This window comes from Pan troglodytes, chromosome 15 (genome assembly GCF_028858775.2).
Source record: "Pan troglodytes isolate AG18354 chromosome 15, NHGRI_mPanTro3-v2.0_pri, whole genome shotgun sequence".
Taxonomy (NCBI): domain Eukaryota; kingdom Metazoa; phylum Chordata; class Mammalia; order Primates; family Hominidae; genus Pan; species Pan troglodytes.
In genome coordinates this window covers 62,892,232-62,915,120 of record NC_072413.2, presented here as the reverse complement: position 1 = coordinate 62,915,120, position 22,889 = coordinate 62,892,232, and the positions used below count along the sequence as shown (strand labels likewise).

At 39.1% G+C, this 22,889-nt stretch overlaps 1 protein-coding gene across 3 annotated transcripts; it reads right to left on the bottom strand.

Moving 5' to 3' along the window:
* Nucleotides 1–1,195: 1,195 nt before the first annotated feature.
* On the bottom strand, nt 1,196–21,881 carry CHURC1 (churchill domain containing 1). Of its 3 annotated transcripts, none has more exons than XM_003314377.6 (4): nt 21,628–21,881; nt 12,052–12,187; nt 10,106–10,179; nt 1,196–4,049 (listed from the first exon to the last, which is right to left on the bottom strand). In XM_003314377.6, the coding sequence occupies exons 1-4, from the start codon at nt 21,745–21,747 to the stop codon at nt 3,957–3,959; spliced, it is 423 nt and encodes a 140-aa protein (XP_003314425.1). In that variant the 5' UTR covers nt 21,748–21,881; the 3' UTR covers nt 1,196–3,956. The 3 variants fall into 3 exon arrangements, with proteins under 3 accessions (XP_003314425.1, XP_009426217.1, XP_003314426.1); XM_009427942.5 differs by having other exon boundaries at nt 10,106–10,176; nt 21,628–21,869; XM_003314378.6 differs by lacking the exon at nt 10,106–10,179 and having other exon boundaries at nt 21,628–21,869.
* Nucleotides 21,882–22,889: the final 1,008 nt, after the last annotated feature.

Here is a 22,889-nt window from a genome sequence, read left to right as displayed (position 1 = left end):
AAAAGAAAAGGTAATTGGGCAAGACACTTGCCAAGGACACACAGCTTAGGAAGCAGCAAAGCTGAAAGTTAAAGCCAGGTCAGTCTGACTCCAAAGCCTCTACTCTTAACCATAACACAACAGTGCTTTCTTCTAGCTCAGATTTTTCTTCATAAAGACCACTGACAGCTGCCTGCACACAGCATTAGATTTAAAAATCATTAGATTTAAAAATTCTGTGGAGGCATGATGGTTTCTAGTTTTCCACTGAAGACACTGAGGTACAGACAGGATAAGTGACTTGCCCAGTGTCCCATCATTAGCAGGTGACAAAGCTAATTCTAGACCCAGATCTTTTAATTCCTTTTCTATCCAACTATACTGTATCTTACAACAGTCTTGTACTACAGTAAAAAAAAACATACATTTTTAAATTGAGCGCCTCAAATAACTAGCCCTGCTCACAACATGAAAGAATGAAACCGAAAGGACTTTTGATACACTGAAATAAAGGACAGTGAACATAAACCTCTTCATGGTAACTTACAAATAACAAGCCATATCTGGTTGTGCCCAAGCTATCTGATGTCAATTAAATTAGTACTGGGAGAACCTAAAACCATGTGAGAAAGAGCTAGATCAAACAAAACAACAAATACTGGCTGAGCTTTTAACTTCAGGAGCCTAACTAGCCAGACCTGTACATCACAGAATGATTAGAGAAAAAGGAGGTGCCAAGATAAGCCCACGTTTCCAATTATCCCCACGTTTCCAATTATCCCCACAGGTGATTTCTCTTCCGTCTTATATCTCAGGAAGGAAAGTAAAAAGAAGAGCCATGTTTTGCCTAATTCCTTTTTTTTATTTTATTATTATTATACTTTAAGTTTTAGGGTACATGTGCACGATGTGCAGGTTAGTTATATACGTATACATGTGCCATGCTGGTGTGCTGCACCCACTAACTCGTCATTTAGCATCAGGTATATCTCCTAATGCTATCCCTCACCCCTCCCCTCACCCCACAACAGTCCCTAGAGTGTGATGTTCCCCTTCCTGTCTCCATGTGTTCTCATTGTTCAATTCCCATCTATGAGTGAGAACATGCGGTGTTTGGTTTTTTGTCCTTGCGATAGTTTACTGAGAATGAAGATTTCCAATTTCATCCATGTCCCTAATTCCTAATTTGAACAGAAAAATAAGGATTCTGTGAAACTGGGTTCAAGTGGTCTTTATTAGATCCACATAAGAATCTAGAAAATGATAAAATATCACAAAACACAGCACAATGTGGGTTTACCAATAATGAAATATAGAGAGAGGATCTTATGTTTTAAATTTTTGTAACATATAGTCCAAAACAAATAGATAATTATACATTCTGCAATAGATGAGGACATTGGCAGGGCATATAAAATTAGACTCTTGGGCTTCAAATGACTAAGTTGGAAGCATTAGCAAACTCAAGGAAGGGACAATTCAGAGGCTATAATGGGCTTAATGCTGCTATTTAAAGTAATGAAGCATTTTCTCTGCTTTCTGGATTCATTTCACCAAACGATTTCCTCAGCAGGTCAGATATAGATTTGCAGCAAAATGAAAAACATTTTCCAGGAATAAAACAACTGATCCCTACAACAGCTGACTTAACTTTTCTGAATAATAAATCTTCATCTGACATGCCCAGATGCCTCAGAGTACTGTCACTGATATTCTTAACCTCTTCCTAACCTTGCCAGATCCTTGTATTTCATATTTGCCAAACATAATTACTGAGAGGGGGGTAACTGCACTAGCTGTGTGATCTTAAACAAGTTATTTAACTTCTTTTTTTGTTGTTGTTTTGTTTTGTTTTTGTTTTTGAGATGGAGTCTTGCTCTGTCTCCCAGGCTGGAGTGCAGTGGCATGACCTTGGCTCATCACAACCTCCCTGTCGCGGGTTCAAGCGATTCTCCTGTTCAGCCTCCCATGTTGCTGGGACTGCAGGTGCATACCACCACCCCTGGCTAATTTTTGTATTTTTAGTAAAGACGAGGTTGCACCATGTTGGCCAGGCTGGTCTCAAACTCCTGACCTCGGGTGATCCGCCTGCTTTGGCCTCCCAAAGTGCTGGGATTACAGGGGTGAGCCACCGCACCCGGCAAGTTATTTAACTTCTTTGTGCCTGAGTTTTTTTTGGCTCTAAAAGTGCTACACTGAAATAAAGAATAGTGAATATAAACCTTTTCATGATAACTTACAAATAACAAGCCATATCTGGTTATGGCTAAACTATCAAGAGCACCTACCTTATGAATTTGTTAATGAGGATTAAATAAGTGCTTAAAAAGGTCTTAGCACATAGTAAGTACTTAATAAAGCTCAGATATTATCATCATTACTGTTATTCAACAAAGCTTTTCCCTAGTATCTACAATGAACACTTTGCTCATTTCTTGTTCTTATAAGACCTTAGTTCAGAATTTCCAAATCTCCTAGATATGAAGAAACACTTTTGTTTCTAATGCCTGACCCTTTAAATTTAGGTCTCAGAATGAGCACTAATTGAAGCCACCTCATTGTTTCTAGTACTTTATATGCTTTCTAAAGTATCTTACATTCACTAATTCATTTAAATCTCCTAACAATACTGTGATGAATGTATTATATCAATTTTTATTAGTCCAATTTGATAGAAACAGGACAATAAAGTCCAGAGTAATGCTTTGCTTAATGACTATACTGCTACTAAATGGCAGAGAGGCCTAAATGCCAGAGTTTATAACCTCCTAGCCAGTGCTCATGAAACTATGCAAAGTAAGATATTCTAAAATCCCTTTAAATCCAATGAAACCATTTTCTCATTTATATTAACTAAAGTCCACACTGTATTCAGATTTCCCTAGTTTCTACCAAACGACCTTTTTTTCTTTTCGTGGTATATAATTCCATGTAGGATACCACATTACATCTAGCAGTCATGTCTTCTCAGGCTCCTCTTGGCTGTGACCATGTCTCAGATTTTCCTTGTTTTTTATGGCCTTGATAGTTTTGAGAAGTACTGGTTAGGTATTTTAAAGAATGCTTCTCAATTGGAATTTGTGTGATGTTTTTCTCCTGATCAGACTTGGGTTCTGAGTTCTGGGGAGGAGGACCACAGAGGTAAAGTGCCATTCTTATCACCTTCTGTATGATGTGATGCTATCAAGGATACATGCTATCAAAAGGGCTTATCATGGATGATGTTAACCTCAATCACCTGGCTGAGCTGGTGTCTGTCAGATTTCTCCACTGTAAAGTTACTCTTTTCCCCCCTTTCCATATTATACTCTGCAAGGAAGTCACTATGCAGAGCCCACTAAGTGGGGAGTATCTACATAAATTATTTGAAATTCTTCTGCACAAGAGATTTGTTCCCATTCAATCATTTATATTAGTTTGGGCTTGTAAATATTTATTGTATAGTTTGGGTTATAACCCAATACTACTTTATTTTGTTACTCAAATTGCTCCAGCTGTGGCCTTTCAGAGATCCTTCAGTTCGATCATGCTGACATACTCCCAATCACTGTGATTTTTTTTTTTTTAATTTCAGTACTTCATTTTTCTGTGGCACAAGATACTCTAGGCTCATCTTGTATAGTTCATAACCCAGTTCTAGAATCAGTTGATTTTCTAAGGAGCCCTGGTTCCTTTTATTGGAAACCAAAATCTGGGCACCAGGTGTACTCCCATTCTAGTTGTTTTCTGACCACATAACTGCTAACAAAGATGCTTCACTCTGGCTACACTGATGTGAACTTTGAACTTTAGCAGAAGAGCTCAGCTCTAGAGAACAATGAGCTCCTACATTACCTTTTTTCCTCAAAGAATAAGTAAGTCTAAGCAGAAAAAAAATATGCAAAGAATTTGCAGTATGAATGAAGTAAGACAAACCATCAGGCTTGCTGTATTGTAAACCAACACAATATAGTTATAACAGATCTGTAGAAGGATCCTTAGAATAAGAGAGTCATTTGTCGGGGGTCATCAGGGAGAATACTGATAGTATCTTCGGCTTTGCCGCATAACAGACACAGCATGGTATACTCCTAGAACAAGATAAAGTGCATAATTACCTAGAGGAACAGGGAAAAAGATGCTTTATAACTTACTCTAGTTAAGATGTTCTCTACAAATTGTCATGAATATTCTTTCTGTACATTGGATCAATTTCTTCAACATGTATCAGCAATGTCTTAGGCTTATTCTGTATATTCCAGAGCCTGTTGTTTATATAAATTGATACATAAATGTCATCTTGGAAATACATGGCTATTTCTCAGAAAGCACATATATTTAGCTTAGTGCTATTTAAAGTAATGAAGCAATTTGAGTGTGGGTCCCTATGGACAAATTCCTATTCTTACAGCTGTTCCTTTCTAGCATATTTAACACTAATACACAACAGAAACAATTTTTTGAAAGGAGAAAATTCCCAAACTGAAAAAGCTATTTTTATCTACCCTAGGAAAATAAACAATTATGTTAAATTCACTAGTATGTCCTGCCTCATTTTCAGATGGCTAGATGTCTGGGAATTTGATCCATTTAAGAAGTTTGTTTCCTAGGCTTAATAAATGCCCAGATTGGTAATAGAGGAGATTTTGTTTTAGGCAAAAACCCTTAGGGCAAGGTCCTTTTTCTTTTTTTTTTTAGACACGGTCTCACTGTGTTGCCCAGATTGGAGTGCAGTGGCGCAATGATGGTTCACTGCAGCCTTGACCTCCTGTGCTCAAGTGATCATCCCACCTCAGACCCCCAAGTAATTGAGATTACAAGCATTCGGCATCACGCCTGGCTAATTTTTAAATTTTTTGTAGAGATGGGGTCTCACTATGTTGCCCAGGGTGGCCTCAAACTCCTATGCTCAAGTGATCCTCCCGCCTTGGCCTCCCAAAGTGACAGGATTACAGGTGTGAGCCACTGCATCCAGCCCAAAGTCCTACTCTTATAGCTTTCCCTTTCTAGAATATTTAACAGTCATAAACTACAGAGACATATCTCTTTGAAACCTTTCATTTAAAAGCCTTTTTCTCTGTACAAAAACAAACATCTATGTTAAGTCTTCTAGAATTTCCACACCTGATGCTAAGTTTGCTAGCTGTCTGGAAATTGATCAGTCAAGGCAGTTTGTGTTTCTTAGGTTTAGACAGTCACTAGAGAGGGCCACAGAGGTAAACAATGACTGTGGTACAAAGAAATAGAAGCAGGCAACTGCCTTTTCCATCTTCTACTGGTGAGTTCAGGAGGGGAGCTTAGTTGTGGCAGTGGAAAGATTGCTTTATGAATGAAAAATAAAATAAAAATACATCCTCTTCAAGGTCTTTTACTGTTCTCAAATACTTCCACTGCTTCACCCACCAGGCATTGCTATTTGGATGGCAACCTTTTACAGGAAAAGAAGAAGGAAAAAAGTAAAGAGTCAAAAAGAGAAAATGTGTGAGGCTAAACAAATACTTGAGTTTTCAACCAATCCAGCCATTGACAAATTTATACTGAGTGCCTACATGCTCTGCAATGTGCTGGCAGACATGAAAGAACAAAGTCTGACTTTATACAATCTGCAACCTAACTTGGGAGGGGGAAAAAACCTAACATATAATCTGGCAAGACTATTAAATCAGTGAGACTGATTACACCTGTAATCTTTATAGGTGGTCTGGAACCCAAATTTCATTGCAAGTCAATTATTTGGAATTCAAAAGCAATTTACCACAGAAGTAATGTCATACATGGCGGTTAGGTTCCCAGGAAAATCCACAAGTCTTTTAAATTTATATTGTTCAAGCACCATAGAATCTAACCATATATAGAAGTGCTTCTGTGGGAAAATATGTCTAGAATTCTAACTTGGGATGCCAGGAACAGATCTCCTCATGCTGCCAGGAATATGATGAGATTAGGACATCTTTTATCAAAACCAGCCAAGTACAGAAAATAATTCCCCCAGTCATTCACAGGGACTCTCAAAGGCTCCAATTGGGCAGGGCCTAGGGGGAAATATTTGGAGGGAAGAGCAGAGTGGGCGGAATTACCTCTGAGTAAGACCAGATCTTTTTTTTTTTTTTTATTCTGAGGGCTTTACTTTTTTCTCTATTAGCTTTACTCTCTTCCTCTATTAGTCCCTGTTAATTCTGACTCCAAGTCTTCTCCTTCCCTGGCCCACAGAGGAATAGAAAGCAGTCTCATAGTTTCTGTCTTGTTTCTTGAAGTAAACACACAATTTTGGTGTGTGTGTGGGGGGGGGGCTTTTGCTAGGAGGATTTTTTTTTAAATAAAGGATACCTATAATAATTTATCATGTATTTTCCATGTAAACTCTGTCCCTCTGTCTCCACTTTCTCCCTAGTCTTGCCATCAGAAAATCCTACTTTGTTTAATAATGGCATTATGGTTGTTTTAAAAACAGAATACTTATCTTTCAGAGAGACTAATGAAGTATTTAAAGAGGTAGTGATACGTTTGGAATTTGCTTTGAAATAATCCTATGGGGGGATGTGAGAATGGTGAAATATAAATAAAGCAACATGAAGATGGGTAGTGTACATTAGTACACTATTCTGCCTACTTTGGACTATGTTTAAATCTCCTATGTTTAATATAAAACAACAATGGTGGCTGGGAATCCCACCTTGAACTTGAACTACTGCCAGGATAGGATGAGGGGCTGGGGTAGGGTGGGGACAAGGACAGTAAGTAATGGCAGCTGAGAATGGAGGGTTCTTGTGGCCATTAGGCTGAGGTAGAAGTTCCCAGGTGGCTATTCACTAGAGTCAGGGCCTGACATAGGTACAAGAAAAGTTCAGAAAAGGGAGAAGATGCATAGGCTTGAAGAGCAAAGAGGAGATGGAATTGGAGTTCAGGTAGAAAGAGGTAAGATTTAGTTGGCTTGAAGGTAGAGAGAGGGAATATTCAAATCAAGGAAAAGGCATGAATATGGACAGCAATATGGAAAAGAGCATGCGCATCGCTTACGGAGTAAAAGGGAAAGGAAGCTACATTTGGTTTGTCAGCAGGGGAGTGGAGGATGACATGTTTAAGAAGATTAACTTGATGGCAGTGTGCAGAACTGCAGTCTAGGGAATGCTGCAGTAATTCAGCCTTCAATGGGTATGGTCCTTGACATGAGGTGTGGTGCCAGAGTCAGAGAAAAGGCAAGCAAAACAAAGAAAAAAAAGAGGGGATGAGGGGTGTAGGCACGAAGGCTAGAGAAGGAAATGAGAAAGGTATCTAATAGGTCTCTACTGAGACTGAGTACATGTGTGTTCACTACATGAGAGAGCATAAAGAAGGTTCCAGACCACAGAACAAAAGCTGAGGAGAATCACTTCAGAGAAAACAGGAAAGAAAACTAAGAGAAAACACAAAGGAGCAGTTAAAATGATTTAAAAAGGAAAGAAGTCAAGCACTATGGACCTCAAGGGCAGAAATGCTTCAAAAAGACAACAATAGTTAATAAAACTAGATGCAGAAGCCATGTAAGAGAGAAAAGAACTAAGGCAGTCACAGGATGTGGTTAGATTATAGGAAACGTATGAGAGAATAGTTTTAGCACAGAGAAAATGAAAATCACTTTGTAGGTACTTAAGAGGAGTATAGGAAAATAAGGAAAATAGGGTAAAGACCCATTCAAGTGGCCAGGTAATGGCTCACACCTGTAATCCCAGCACTTTGGGAGGCTGAGGCAGGAGGACTGTTTGAGCCCAGGGGTTCAAGACCAGCCTGGGCAACCAAGTGAGATCTCATCTCTACAAAAAAAATTTTTTAAATAGCCATGCACAGAGGCTAGTGCCTGTAGTCTCAGCTACTCGAGGGGTTGAGGCAGAAGGATCGCCTGAGCATGGGAGGTCAAGGCTGCAGGGAGCTGTGATCAGGCCACTGCACTCTATCTTGGGCGGCAGAGTAAGACCTTGTTGCAACAAACAACCTGTTCAACTAAAGAAGCAAGAGGAAGAAGAAATGATTACAGGATGAATCAAAGTACACTGGAAAGAAAGACGATAACATGAGATTCCTGAGGAAATGCAGTAGGGGTAGCATTAGAGAGGGGTAAATAAAAATCTTTCTCTCTAACAGGAGAGAAGGAAGAGTAAAGTTGGGACAATGCTAAGTATGGTGTACATATGAAACAGTAGCGGGAAATAAAAGAAGGGAAGCTGGGCCAGTCCAGTGAGAACCTTGAAATGAGGAGCTTGGATATTGTACTGTAGCTAAAGGTGCACTATGGGAAGGCCAATGAGGTCACCCAAAAGTATTTATTTTTACTTTTTAGTAGAGACAGGGTCTCACTATGTTGCCCAGACTGTACTCAAACACTTGGCCTCAAGAGATTCTCCTGCCTCAGTCTCCTGAGTAGCTCGAACTATAGGCACACACCACTGTGTCCAGCTTTGAAAACATTATTTTAAGAAAATTAATATGATGGTAGAGTATGGAGTATGAATTGGCGGCGGGGGGGGGGGTGGGGTGGGGGGAGAAGTAGACTGGGAGTAGAGAGTCTAGTTTAAGAATCATTTTCACCACCATTTCATAGTTTCTTGCATCGTGACTACAAGCCACCTTCCTTTACCTTCTTCCTGTCCCAGAGTAATTTCCAGGGCAGCTTTGAAAATGGCTGCATTCAGTCAAAAAGGAAAAATCAGTTAGACTTTGGTCTAGCTAATTTACAATGGCTTGGTTAGGACATAAACAGGCAACCTCAATATCCATTCAGGAGCTGTACATAACTCACGTGAGTTTCAGGAGTGTCTTGAAAATAGCTATAAGCACTTTTTTCCTCCCATAAAAGAATAGGACTGTTTCTTTAAGCCCAGGAGATGCTCATCTCCCTATGTGGCCACTACTCATTCACTAAGATGTCAATTTTGCCCTAAGTTACGCATATCATATAAATATTTCTCGAGGCATAATTTTTGGATGCTGAAGAAATATAAAATATAGTCAAGATGTTATTTTAGATTAACCACAACATATCAGACCAGACTCTGACAGGTGACTAAGCACTTTCTTCCATGCTAAAATAAGGAATAAGAGGGGTTTTACTATCTTATGATTCTGCTATGGAAGATTATTATTATTTTCCTAATTAAGTACTATCCAAATGTGAAGGGAATTGAAAAAATTCTCTCGGCTGTTAAAAGCTCTAGCCTGATATTTATATCCTATGGACAAATATGTAGTTCACACAAAATAAGTAACTCAACTTGAAGGCTTGAAAACAGGCAGTGAGGGACAGAGATAGGTTTCAGTTTGTCCCTGGCTCTCCCCCACTGCCCAGCTTTTCTTTCTGACCATCAGACCTGTGTATCTTCAGCAACTACAGGCCTATATCAACCTTCCAGAGAATTCTTCACATACTCTCACAATTGTGTAAGGATTAATCCTTATGATAAATCTCTTAATCTCCAGCTTCACAGTGGTTCTGCGTTTCTCCTCCAACCATGGTACACACAGCTTGTAATTTTACTTAACAATACTATAATGTCTTACCACAAATGAGACTGCAGAGTTGTTCAACTCTACATGTCAACTTGGGAAAACAAAGAAAACCTCCTTATCACAATTTCCATGCTGGGCAAGTATGGTGGCAGTTGACAGGACACCACTTAAAAGCCCACAACTGTGCAATCATGTAACTGGGCAGAAAAAAAGAAGCACAATGGTAACCTCATAAGAAGCTAGAATGTGCTACTATTCTTTATAAACAAAAATGACAGGGCTGAGATATCATTTGTAAACTACACATTTTGATTTGTGATTCTCGTGAAGACAGGTTTACACAAATCCACCCATATCTAAAGTCTGTCTCTCAACTTGCACAGATATAAAAAAGGCATGGGGCTGGGCACAGTGGCTCATGCCTATAATTCCAACACTTTGGAGGCCGAGGTGGGAGGACTGCTTGAGCCCAGGAGTTCAATACCAGCCTGGGCAACATAGCAAGACACCATCTCAAAAAAAAAAAAAAAAAAAAAGGCATAGTCTCCTTTAATATATGCTAACGCTTTGCACTTCACTTATGAAAACCGTATTTAGATTCTCAAGAGCACTTTTATTATTCCCCTAACCTCCCCATATTTATATTTATACCCATATTTATATTTACCTGAAATTCATCCATGATACTGAATGTATACTCATGTCTGGCTATTACATGATGACAATTCTTACACAAATCTGCTAAAACAAAGAGAGACTTACGTAATTAAGTCTTAGAGAGTTTCTTAAAACTTCTATTAAAATTTCTATTCTCAGCATATTATTTAAAGAGAATCTTAAGTCTGTCATATTTAACATAGGAGGAAACCCATTATAGTATCTACCTTGATTTTTAAAAAATTCAGAATCTGCCACATAGCAACATTACATAATTCTGAGTCTGAGCTTTTATTAATTGCCACCAAAAGTTCTTTAAGAGAATCAGTTAAAAGATATTTAAGTGTATTTTTAAACTAGCTAGATCAATTTTTTTTTTTTTTTTTTTTTTTTGAGGCCGGGTCTTACTCTGTTGCCCAGGCTGGAGTGCAGTGACACAACCATGCCTCACTGCGGCTTCAACCTCCCAGTCTCAAGTTATCCTCCCAAATCAGCCTCCTGAGTAGCTGGGAGGATAACTTGAGCCCAGGAGGGGCTCAAGACATGTGCCAACACACTCAGCTAATTTTTTTGAATTTTTGTAGAGGTGAGGTCTCACTATGTTGAGCAGGCTGGTCTTGAACCCCTGGGCTCAAGTGATCCACCCTCCTGGGCCTCCTAAAGTCCTAGGATTATAGGCGTGAGCCACTGCACCCATCCCAGCTGGACCTATTTAACTATGTAAAAGCTTTCATTATCATGAATAATATAAACTGTGCTACTATATCCAATCATAAATAAAAACCAAAGCTGGGCATTAAAGTGAATTTAATGGTAACAAAATAATCTAGTAAAAACGATGGTTTATTGAGTGCTATTTTAAATATTTAATCTTCTAAAAAACCCAATGAGGTAGATAGTATCATCACCACCTTTTTAGAGATAAGGAAACAATGGCATACTTCAGTTAAGTAACTAGCAAGACTGAGCCAGGATGTATTGGAACCAGAATTCAAACCCAAACAGCCTAGCTCCAGGGCCCTTGCTCTTAAACCACTATGCCCTACTGCCTGGAATGAAATACAGCTTAAAGAAAACATATGCTAAAAAGAAAGAAAAAGATTCTTCTAGCTTAGAACATTTATTATTATCTGACTCCATTCTATAGGCCTGCTGTCTTTCAAACTCCTCTGACAAAATACCATTACCTGTACATTTATTCCTCATGTGTTTAGAAGGTACCCAAGAACCAGGAGACAAGCAAAAAGGGAATGTGAACAGTTAAATACTTCTCACAATATTGGGCACTGAAGTATACATATACTTAACTTACAGAAATCCTTAGTGCTAACCTCAGAATTGATTTTTTTATACATAGTTTATTTGGTTTCCCAGTATTGAGGACGAGAAGAAGGATAGGAAGGCAGCTTATTATTTAGCAGCAAAAGTAAGGAACAACAGACTGACAGTGAGATTGGAGAAGAAAAAAAAAGCTAGACATTCTGGGCAGAAACAAGACTGAAAAAAACACTGCATTCCTGAAGTCATTTAGTATAGGGACAAGCAGCCCTAAACACTTTAATAGCTGTTGGAGGATATCATGGTATTATACTGTAGCAGAAAAGTGAAAACTCACATGGATGACCCTAAGGTCACAATAATAACAATAATAAAAAGTATATCTTGTTAAGGCAGCATAAAGCTTTTAAAAATATGTCCCTGAAAAATAATTTGATAAACAAAAAAAATTCAGTTCCTGAATCGTAAGCTTTAGTTATCTGCAAAAGTCATTTACATAGACTATTTGATATCCCAGATAAATGAGGTGTTAATGACATTTTCCTCTTAAAGACCTAACTAGTAATTATGTGCGCAATACAATATTGAAATAGGCCTCAGAATATTTTGTGTAACATATCGACTTCCAAAAGCTGACACCTGCTAACACACTCAGGTTAAAAAATAAAGTCTACTTACGATCATAGGTAACTATTTCTTCTCCATCTTCTTCTTTCAAGGATTTGTTTGTGATCAGCATAAAATCCCGCTTACTGCACACTGCACAGCCTGTAAAGTTCAGTAAGAAAGATCCATTCTCCAGGCAGGTATTACCCTAAAATATCAGAAACAGGAATTTAATTTCTTTACATTTCAAAATCTTTAGTGAAGATGATTAACAGACTTAAAATCTCTAAAGGCAAAACAAAACTAAAAAATGGCCAGCATTTACTTCTAGGTCATATACCAAATAATTTTTGAAATTACTAGCTTTCCTAAAGAAGTGTTACTCATGTTAAAAAAAAAAAAAAAAAAAAGCAACTAAAGTGCAGTGTTAGATCCTCAAGTCTGTAAGGACCGCCACTATGTTGAAAAGGGAGGATAAACTGAAAATAGATATTTAGAAACAACTTAAGGAAACCTTAATATAAAATATGAAAATAGAAAATTAGAAAAATTTAATAACCAACAATATTAAACGAGGCATACCAACTAAAATTAAATTCAATCAAAATAGAAACTGAGTCAATGATAAAGATGATCTTACATAGATGTTTAGTTGTTTGTTCAAATAGTTTTGATCCTTGATCATAATACAAAATAAACAAAAGTAAACTCTCAGCTCTATAGATGTCAGTCCTTAAGGATACACATGATTGAGGCAGAGAAGCTTAAGTTCTTCATTTCGTAAGACTGACACAATGGCATTTAAGAGAGAATGGGTTTTACATCTTTACTAAGAAACTATACAAATTTTCAAAAAAAGTTTTTAAAAAAGAAATTCTAAATAACTTATGCTCCTGGCTCAAAGGAAGCCTTTTTTTTTTTTTTGGTAATTGAGATGGGGTCTTGCTATGTTGCCCAGGCTGGTCTCAAACTCCTGGGCTCAAATGATCTTCCCACCTCAGCCTCCCAAGTATTGGGATTACAGTTGTGAGCCACCGTCCCCGACCCAAAGGAAGTCTTTGCTAAAGGCTAATAATTAATAATTAAAAGTCACTTTATAAATAATCTAGTCCAATCCCATTTCTCAGCAACACACTTAAAGAGTATTTTTAAATAATGTGATTAAAAATCACTCAAATCAACGTTTCTCCAGTGCATCTGTGTCTGATACTGTGCAAAGCACAACAGAGGATTCAAAGATGAGCCAAACATGTTGCTACCTTCAAGGAGTTTTAAGAAGCATCAGCGAAATTAAGATCCACCATAAATAATGCCACTAGGAAGTCTTTCTGGATTCCAAGCACCAGAATTAATCTCTCCCTTCTATGTATTGAGGAAGGGAGAATTAATCTCTCCCTTCTATATATTGAGGAATCTCTCCCTTCTATGTATTGAGGAAGAGATTAATTCTAGTGGGAGAAATCAAGACATTACTACATAGTTATTAAATCATAGGTGCACTGCCTTAACTACTAAAAGGGAAAAGGGCCTTAGGATTAAAGTATACATTTCCAGTTATTAAGAACAAATGCTTTGCTTTGATTTTTTTTTTTTTTTTTTTTTTTTTTTTTGAGATGGAGTCTCGCTCTGTCACCCAGGCTGAAGTGCAGTGGCATGCTCTCGGCTCACTGCAAGCTCCACCTCCCAGGTTCATGCCATTCTCCTGCGTCAGCTTCCCAAGTAGCTGGGACTACAGGTGCCCGCCACCACGCCCTGCTAATTTTTTGTATTTTTAGTAGAGATGGGGTTTCACTATGCTAGCCAGGATGGTCTCGATCTCCTGACCTCGTGATCTGCCCGTCTTGGCCTCCCAAAGTGCTAGGATTACAGGCATGAGCCACCGTGCCCAGCCTTTGATTTTTTTTTTTAATAAAATCTACTGAGGTACAATTTACATACAATAAAATTCACACACTGTAAGGGTATACATAGGTGAATGACTTTTAACCAATGTATATACCCATGTAACCACTACCCTAGTGAAGGTATAAAACATTTCTATCCACCCCAAAAAGTTCCTTCATGCTTTTCAGTCTATCTCTAACCTCCATCCCACCCCAGACACCCACTGATCTGATTTCCATCTCCAGTCTTGCACGTTCTAGAATTTTATATAAACAGAATCAGTATACTCCCGCATCCAATTTTCCTTGCTCGATATAATGCCTATGTTCATCATCACTGTTGTTCTAGGTACTGGTAGTTGCTTTTCATTGCCAAATAGTATTCCCTGTAGGATTCAGCTGTTGGTAGATATTTGGGTTGTTTCCATTTGGGGCTATTATGAATAAAGCAGCTGTAGAGATTCATGTGCAAGTCTTGGATGGATACATGTCTTCCTTTCCCTTGGGTAAATATGTAGAAGTGGAATTGCTAATATGGTAAAAATATGGTATATTTAACTTTACAAGAAACTGCCAAATGGTTTTCCAATTTACATTCCTGCCAGCAATGTGTGAGTTCCAGTTGCTCTATAGCTACATCAATACTAGGTATTGCTTTTTATTTTTGCCATTCAGTGATGTAAAGTGGTATCTCATTGTAGTTTTAACTTTTGTTTCCTTGATGACTAATGATGTTGAGCATCTTTTCATGGTGCTTATTCATGTATCTTCTTTTATGAAATGTCCATTCAAGTCTTTTGCCCATTTTCAAAAAGTTAGGTTGTTTATTTTGAGTTGTAAGAGTTCTTTACATATCTTAGATACAAGTTTTTTCCCAAATATATTTTCTCCGTCATTGATTTGCCTTTTTTGATGGTTTCTTCTGATGAGCAAACAAGTTTTGATTTTCATAAAGTCCAATTTAACATTTTTTCTTTTATAATTTATACTTTTTTTCTCCTAAGACATCTCTGCCTACCCCAGGGTTGCAAAAAGTTTCTTACATTTTTTTCTAGAAGTTTTATAGTTTTTAGTTTGTAGGTTTAGGTTTATAATCCATTTTGAAATAATTTTATATATGAGGTAAGGATCAAGGTTTATTTAGTTGCGTATGGATTTCCAGTTGTTTTGGCAAGATTTGTTGAAGAACTGTCTTTTCCCCCACTGAATTACAATGGTGCTTTTGTAGAAAAAAGTCAATGACCATATATATGTGGGTCTGCTTTGACTATTCTGTTCCCTTGATACATATATCTACCTTCCCACTAATATCAAACTCTCTTGATTACTATAGTTTTTATAGTTAGTCTTTAAATCAGGTAGTTTATGTCCTATAATCTGGCTATTCTTGGTTCTTTTCAGTTTCATGTAAATTTTAACATGAGCTTACACACTTTACAAAAAAGTCTACTGGAGTTTGAATTGGGACTGCCTGGAATCTATAAAATCTGACTGCCAAGGACTCCAAAAAATTAAGGAAAACAAAACAGTTTTTAAAAAGATCTAAATGCCAATTTCAAATAAATATAACTCTGAACTGGACTGCATCCACAGACACAGGTTCCTTGCACAACGTGGCCTAGCCTCTGTAATCTGACCATGAAAGTAGGCTGAATGTGACTCTAAGAAAACACTGAAGGAAGAGAAGTATCTATATATCTGTTGTCTGGTAAGTAAATGCTTCAAATGGCAAAATTCAAGTACAGTATATAAGAAGTGGATGGGACTTTCTTTAAGAGCCCTGGTCATTTGAAAGCAGCAAGAGTAACCTTCATCAGTGAGGCACAGTTCTTTTATTAGATGAGGCAAGACTATTAACATCCAAATTTGGGAAAGTAAACTAAAGCACACATTATTCAGGGAAGGTTTTCGGGCTCCCATAATAGGTGGAAAAGAATGCAATTCAAATCAATTCCACAATAATAACAGTAGACCATAACAGCTTAAAGAAGGAAAAAAGTCGACATGTTTAGTACCCTTAGAAAATCTGATTCAGATAAATCCTGGTTAAGGATTTGTAAAGGTATACAAGTGTGCAAGAAGAAATGGCTGAAAACTATAAGGATAATTAATATGAGAGTATGTTATAAAATCTTACGAGAAAGCTGTAATTATTCTGATAAAGACTGGATCAATTTTTTTTCCAGCAAATTATTTCAGATGATACAAGTTAATAGCTAATGTATATATTTTGCCAGGGAATGTTTAAAAATGGAAAATACGGTTTTTCTTAAAGAACCAATTTTTTGTTTCATTGATTTTCTCTACTGTATTCTCTCAGTATTTTCTATTCTGATCCTTATTATTTCCTTCCTTCTGCTTGCTCTGGGTTTAGTTTGCTCTTTTGTTTTCCATTGTCTTTTTCTTTTTTTTTCTTTTTGAGACATGGTCTCACTCTGTCACCCAGGCTGGAATGCTGTGGCGCAATCTTGGCTCACTGCAACCTCCGCCTCCTGGGTTCAAGTGATTGTCTCACTTCAGCCTCCCAAGTAGGTGGGACTACAGGCACACAAAACCATGCCAGGCTAATTTTTGCATTGTTTGGTAGAAACAGGGTTTCACCATGTTGGCCAGGCTGGTCTCAAACTCCTGACCTCCAGTGATCTGCTAGCCTCGGCCTCCGAAGGTCCTGGGATTACAGGCGTGAGCCACCATACCTGGCCCATTTTTCCATTGTCTTAAGTGGAAGGTTAGGTACTTGATTGAAAAGTATACTTTTTAAATATAGGCACTTATAACTATAAATTTTAAGATGCAGAGTATCATTTTAAGGCACTCTTACATACAAGTGTTTTGCTAATTATATATTACTCAGCATTTAATTAAATCTGGTTCAATGTTATCTACTAAGCAACAACTTGAATATATGAAGTTTGGTAGCTTAGCTTTAAATGACAAATACAAAACATGTAATTTTAAACATATCACTAACATTGATTTTTTCCCACTGATTAATAATGTATTTCTGTATTCCTGTTGCATTACTAACAAAATTTCAAGCTGAAATTAAAATATATGAAATGTTTCATTTCCAGTTTGATATGAAAAATATTTGATTACAATTTTGTGCCTGTTCAGTAATTTTAGAAAACGTAGTAGAGTTCTAGTTCTGACTGGTTTGCTAAATGCTTTTCTGAAGGAAAAAAAAAATGTGGTTCGCCGTTGAGTTAAAAAACATTTGGGTTCAGAAAATTAGTATGGTTCATTCCAACTTGACTCATGTTTGAATTCAAATTCTCAGTGTTAACAGTATAAGCAAGTAAGCCAGAGCCCCATTAAGAATTCAGTACTATATATTTCTAGTCTGTAAAAATAAATGACAAAACTCCAAATAACTTTATGTAATCGAAGATAAATAATTAACTATTACTTACTCATTCTACACTTAGAGCTTCCCAACAAATGATTTTTTGTTTGTTTGTTTTTTTAAGTAGACAGGGTTTTGCTCTGTTGCCCAGGCTGGAGTGCAGTGGTGTGATCTTAGCTCACTGGAGCCTCGAACTCCTGGGTTGAGGGAATCCTCTTGCCTTAGCCTCTTCCCAAGTAGGTGGAACTATAGGCACACACCACCACGCCTAGCTAATGTTTTTTAATTTTTAATAAGGATGGGGTCTCACTATGTAGCCCAGGCTGGTCTCAAACTCCTGGGTTCAAGCCATCCTTGTGCCTCGGCTTCGCAAAGTGTTAGGATTACACGTGTGAGCCACCAGGCCCGGCCCACCATCTTCTTATTACCCTTCCCTTTGCTAAGCTTCTGCAAAGCTGAGCAAAGCAGTGGGCTTCTGCTCTTACTGCACTTAAAAATAGGTCATGACTTCAAAGAACCCCAGAGTTGGAAGGATCCTTGACATTCCAAATGGTCAGTTAGTCTCTACTGAACAATAGGAAGAGAGCTTAATTCCTTTAAGAGTTACTCATTCCATTTTGAAATGTCAGAATGTTCTTTATTCTGATTCAAAGTCTAAGACCCGTAACATCCACCCACTAATTATTTCTAAATCTGCCTTCTAAAATTCCAAAGAAAAGTTTAATTCTTCTTCATGACAGTCTTTTAATTATTTTAGAACAGAAAAAAATCAGAGAAAAGTGCCTTTGAAAGGCACTCTCCTGGTTTTCCAATCACCTCAATCCCTTTTTCTACTATTCTTCCTTATACTTTATTTTCACTTCTGAAGTTAATTTAGTCTTTGGAGCTCAGTCCTTGATTCTCTACATTTTTTTCCTCAGAGAACAAATCCTATTTTGACACTTGTATTTGACTGACTCATCTATCTACATAGTTGTACCCAAACTGCAGTCTTATATCTTCACTTGACCCTTCAGATATTCTCAACCTCAGGTGAAGCTTGATATTAATAACAATTTGACCATTTGTCCCCAATTTTGTTTTTTCTTCCCATATGCCTCCAATTTCTGTAATGATACTTCCAACATCCCAGTTGCCTAGACTGAAAATCCTGAGATCATGTGATCATGTATAGGTCTCCCCTTATTCACTTCTACATTAAACAGGTTGAATCTTGTTAATTCTTTTTTTTTTTCAACAGGGTCTCGCTCTGTTGCCCAGGCTGGAGTGCAATGGCACGATCATGGCTCACTGCAACCTCCCACCTCAACCTCCAAGTAGCTAGGACTACAGGTGCATGCCACCACGCCTGGCTAATATTTGTGGTGGTTTTTTTTTTTGTTTGTTTATTTGTTTTGAGACGGAGTTTTGCTCTTGTCGCCCATGGTGGAGTGCAGTGGTGTGATCTCGGCTCACTGCAACCTCTGCCTCCCAGGTTCAAGCGATTCTACCGCCTCAGCCTCCCAAGTAGCTGGGATTACAGGCGCCTCCCACCACACCCAGCTAATTTTTGTATTTTTAGTAGAGACGGGGTTTCGCCATGTTGACCAAGCTGGTCTCGAACTCCTGACCTCAGGTGATCTGCCAGCCTTGGCCTCCCAAAGTGCTGGGATTATAGGCGTGAGCCACCGTGCCCAGACTATTTGTATTTTTTGTAGAGACAGGGTTTTGCCATGTTTGAGACTAGTCTCAAACTCCTGGGCTCAAGTGATCCACCTGCCTTGGCCTCCCAAAGTGCTGGGATTACAGGTGTGAGAACCGTGCCCAACCTAATTCTTTCTTTGAAATAAGGTCTTCATTATCTCATGCCTACACCACTGTTGCTATGGCTCCTCAAATGCCCTGTGGAGTTCTGTCTTTACACACCCTCTACCCCACCATTTCAACATTCAGCCATAAGATTCATTTTCCTAAATAACAGATTTCAGAATCATTTCTCTATTAAAATTTTGATGGTGGCCCAATGCCTAAAATGTAAACTCTAAACTTCTCAATATGACTTTTAAGTTTTACAATAACTCCACTCTTAAGAATCCAAACTAAGGCCCGGCGCGGTGGCTCACGCCTGTAATCCTAGCACTTTGGGAGGCCGAGGCAGGTGGATCACGAGGTCAGGAGATCGAGACCATCCTGGCTAACAAGGCGAAACCCTGTCTCTACTAAAAATACAAAAATATTAGCCGGGCATGGTGGTGGGCACCTGCAGTCCGAGCTACTCGGGAGGCTGAGGCAGGAGAATGGCATGAACCAGTGAGGCGGAGCTTGCAGTGAGCCGAGATCATGCCACTGCACTCCAACCTGGGCGACAGAGCAAGAGTCCATCTCAAAAACAAAAACAACAACAAAAAAGAATCCAACTTAATCTCTTTAATATTCTCTACTGCAAACTTCTCCCTCATGGTCTCATAATAGCTCATGTTTATTACTGGTTTCATAAAAATCTTTTTAAACTTTAAAAAAATGAAATAGTACACAGTAAAGTACATGAAACATAAATGTAGCGAACAAGAAATGATTATAAAGTGTACATCTGTAGAACCACCACCCAAATCAAGAAATAAAACACTGCTTGCACCCGGGAAGACTTTTTCTCATGTGACCCTTCTTGATCACACCCTAATCCCTTAGGAGTAACCACTATCTCGACTTAACAGTAATTGTATGCGTTCCTTACAGTTTTACCACCCAGGTACATCCTTGAATAATATATTTTGGTTTGCCTCTTTTTGAATTATACTTTATGTGTTCTTTCATCAACACTATTTGTAAGACTTTTCAGGCTGCTGTGTAATTCTAGTTTGGTTTCATGGCTATAATTCAGGGTTTCTCTACCTCCACACTATTGACATTGGGAGTGATACTTTGTTGTGGTGGCTGTCCCATGTATTGCTGGATGTTTAGCGGCATCCCTTGCATCACCCATTAGCAGTCAGTAGTACTTCCCCTTTTGACACCCAAAAAACGTCTCTGGATATTGCCAAATGTCTCCTAAGAGCCAAAAATCACTCCTGGTAGAGAACTACTGCTCTAATTCATTCACTTCCATTCCTCATTCATTAATGGTGTTCCATTCTAATGAATAGATCAGTTACTTTTCCAATCTACTACAAAAATAATGCTGTTATGAACACTTATTTATAAAAGTCTTCAGAAGCATATACACATGCATTTTTCTAGAATGGGAATCACTGGGTCATGTCTGTATTTTATAAGGCTCACCCGTTTTTTCAAAGTAGTTGTACTACAGGAGAATTCATACTGTTATACATGCTACTCAAAAGCCTAAGTATTACCCATAAGATACTAAGACATAAGGAACTACAGAGACTTTCTCCCTCCTTCCCAACCAATGCACAAATTCCATTTCTGTAATTTTCCCCCATCCTCCAGCTCCTCACCTTCTTTTCTACCCTAATTACAACTGTCCTTCAAGTCTTAGATGATGTCCACCTTTTCTCAGGGGAGAACAGCACTATCCCCTCAAGTCTTTCCCTAAACTTGAATAGCATTTCTGAACTGAGCTACTCATTTGTTGTTAGTCACATACTCCCCAAAACTGTAAGCTGTTAGGCAGCACCAAAGGTGCCTTTTAATTTCTTCTCTGAAACAAATAATCCAGCCGGACGTGGTGGCTCATGCCAGTAATCCCAGCACTTTCGGAGGCCAAGGCGGGAGGATCACTTGATCCCAGGAATTTGAGACCAGCCTGGGCAACAGCAGCACCCTGTCTCAAAGAGAGGAGAAATAATCCCTTTCTGGCCTAGCAAAGTAATCTAACTACACATATATAAATGTTCAACAAGGATGCCTTGAATGATTGAGAATAGACAAGCTTTGCAAACTCCTGAACCTGAAAGTAACTGAGATTTAGAAGGCAGTAACAGGCAGGAAACCTAAATTCTAGTCCTGGCTCTCATCCATGCAACTAGAATGTGAACTTGGGCAAGTGATTTCTCCTCTCTGGGCATCGGTTTCTTCATCTGCAAAAGTGTTAGAACAGATGACCACAGAGGTCCCCTCCAGCGCTAGAATTCGGTAAGAAAACTGTACTTCATCAAATCGAGCTTGAGGATGAGACCGGAAGTGGGGGTGGGGGAGTCCCTCGGTTGTCGATGGGGGTTGTGGTGGTGGTGGGGTTCCTCTGTTGCTCCTTGGAGCTCAAGAGAACGGCCACTACAGCTGAGGTCAGCCGCCAGGGCGGGTACCAGAGGTGCCGACCGCCACAGGCCATCCCTGGTGTGCCTAAATACCGCTACTGGGTCACCGGGACCGGCAGTGCGGCCGAGTCCGCCCCACGTACGGCCTCTCTGGGAAGGCCAGCCTTGGATATGAGACACCTCGGGGGCCGCCCGCGGGCCAAGGGAGCGCCCAGTCGCTCACCCGGTTGGGATATTCCTTCTCCACACAGTCGCCACACATCGCGACGCAGTCAACAGGGAATGTCCTCCAACGCTTCCGGGAAGACGAAACCTCGCGAGAACTGAGATACGGTTGCCGCATGCGCCCAAGTACTCCACTCCTGGGTATTCCGTCTCGGGAACCGAGCCGAAGTCTCCGCCCCTTAGCAACTGTTGTCAAGGCAGGGCACAGTCTCTTTGGCACCGTGCGTGGGCAAAGGGTGGGGCTTCAGAAACCTTTGGAGAAAGACGAAGAAATCTTGTGCGCTAACAGATGTGACGGGAAGGGAAAGGGATCTTGGGCTGAGCGAAGTTCTCACAGACACCTTCCTAAGCTTAGGCTGACAAGAAAGGCAAGTCACGACACACAAGAAAGGGAATTATTTCTCGCTACCGCATATACAAATCTGAAATGTTAATGAATACATTTCTGTACCATTTCTTAAGGCAATGAGAGTGAATAAGAGACCAGATCTCAGCAGGTGAATAAACAGTAACCGAAGTGTTTGGGAAGAGACACTCAGAGTGCTGCAGAAAATCTCCTAAAAAAACACTTAAAATATTAGTAATAATTGGTCATTCCAGAGTCCTCTGGAGGACATAGCAACGAGGAACGTATTTCTGTCTCTCTCAGGTGTCACAGAAGCACCTCAGTGGCGGGCAAGCACTATGTAAATAGAAAAATGGCCAGGTCATCAGCCATCCCATTACTGGGTATATACCCAAAGGATTATAAATCATGCTGCTATAAAGACACATGCACATGTATGTTTATTGTGGCACTATTCACAACACCAAAGACTTGGAACCAATGCAAATATCCATCAATGATAGACTGGATTAAGAAAATGTGGCACATATATCCCATGGAATACTATGCAGCCATAAAAAAGGATGAGTTCATGTCCTTTGTAGGGACATGGATGAAGCTGGAAACCGTCATTCTGAGCAAACTATCGCAAGGACAGAAAACCAAACACTGCATGTTCTCACTCATAGGTGGGAATTGAACAATGAGAACACCTGGACACAGGGTGGGGAACACCACACACCGGGGCCTGTCGTGGGGTGGGGGGAGGGGGGAGGGATAGCATTAGGAGATATACTTAATGTAAATGACGAGTTAATGTGTGCAGCACACCAACATGGCATATGTATACATATGTAACAAATCTGCACGTTGTGCACATGTACCCTAGAACTTAAAGTATATTAAAAATAAATAGATTTCAAAAATTATCTAAT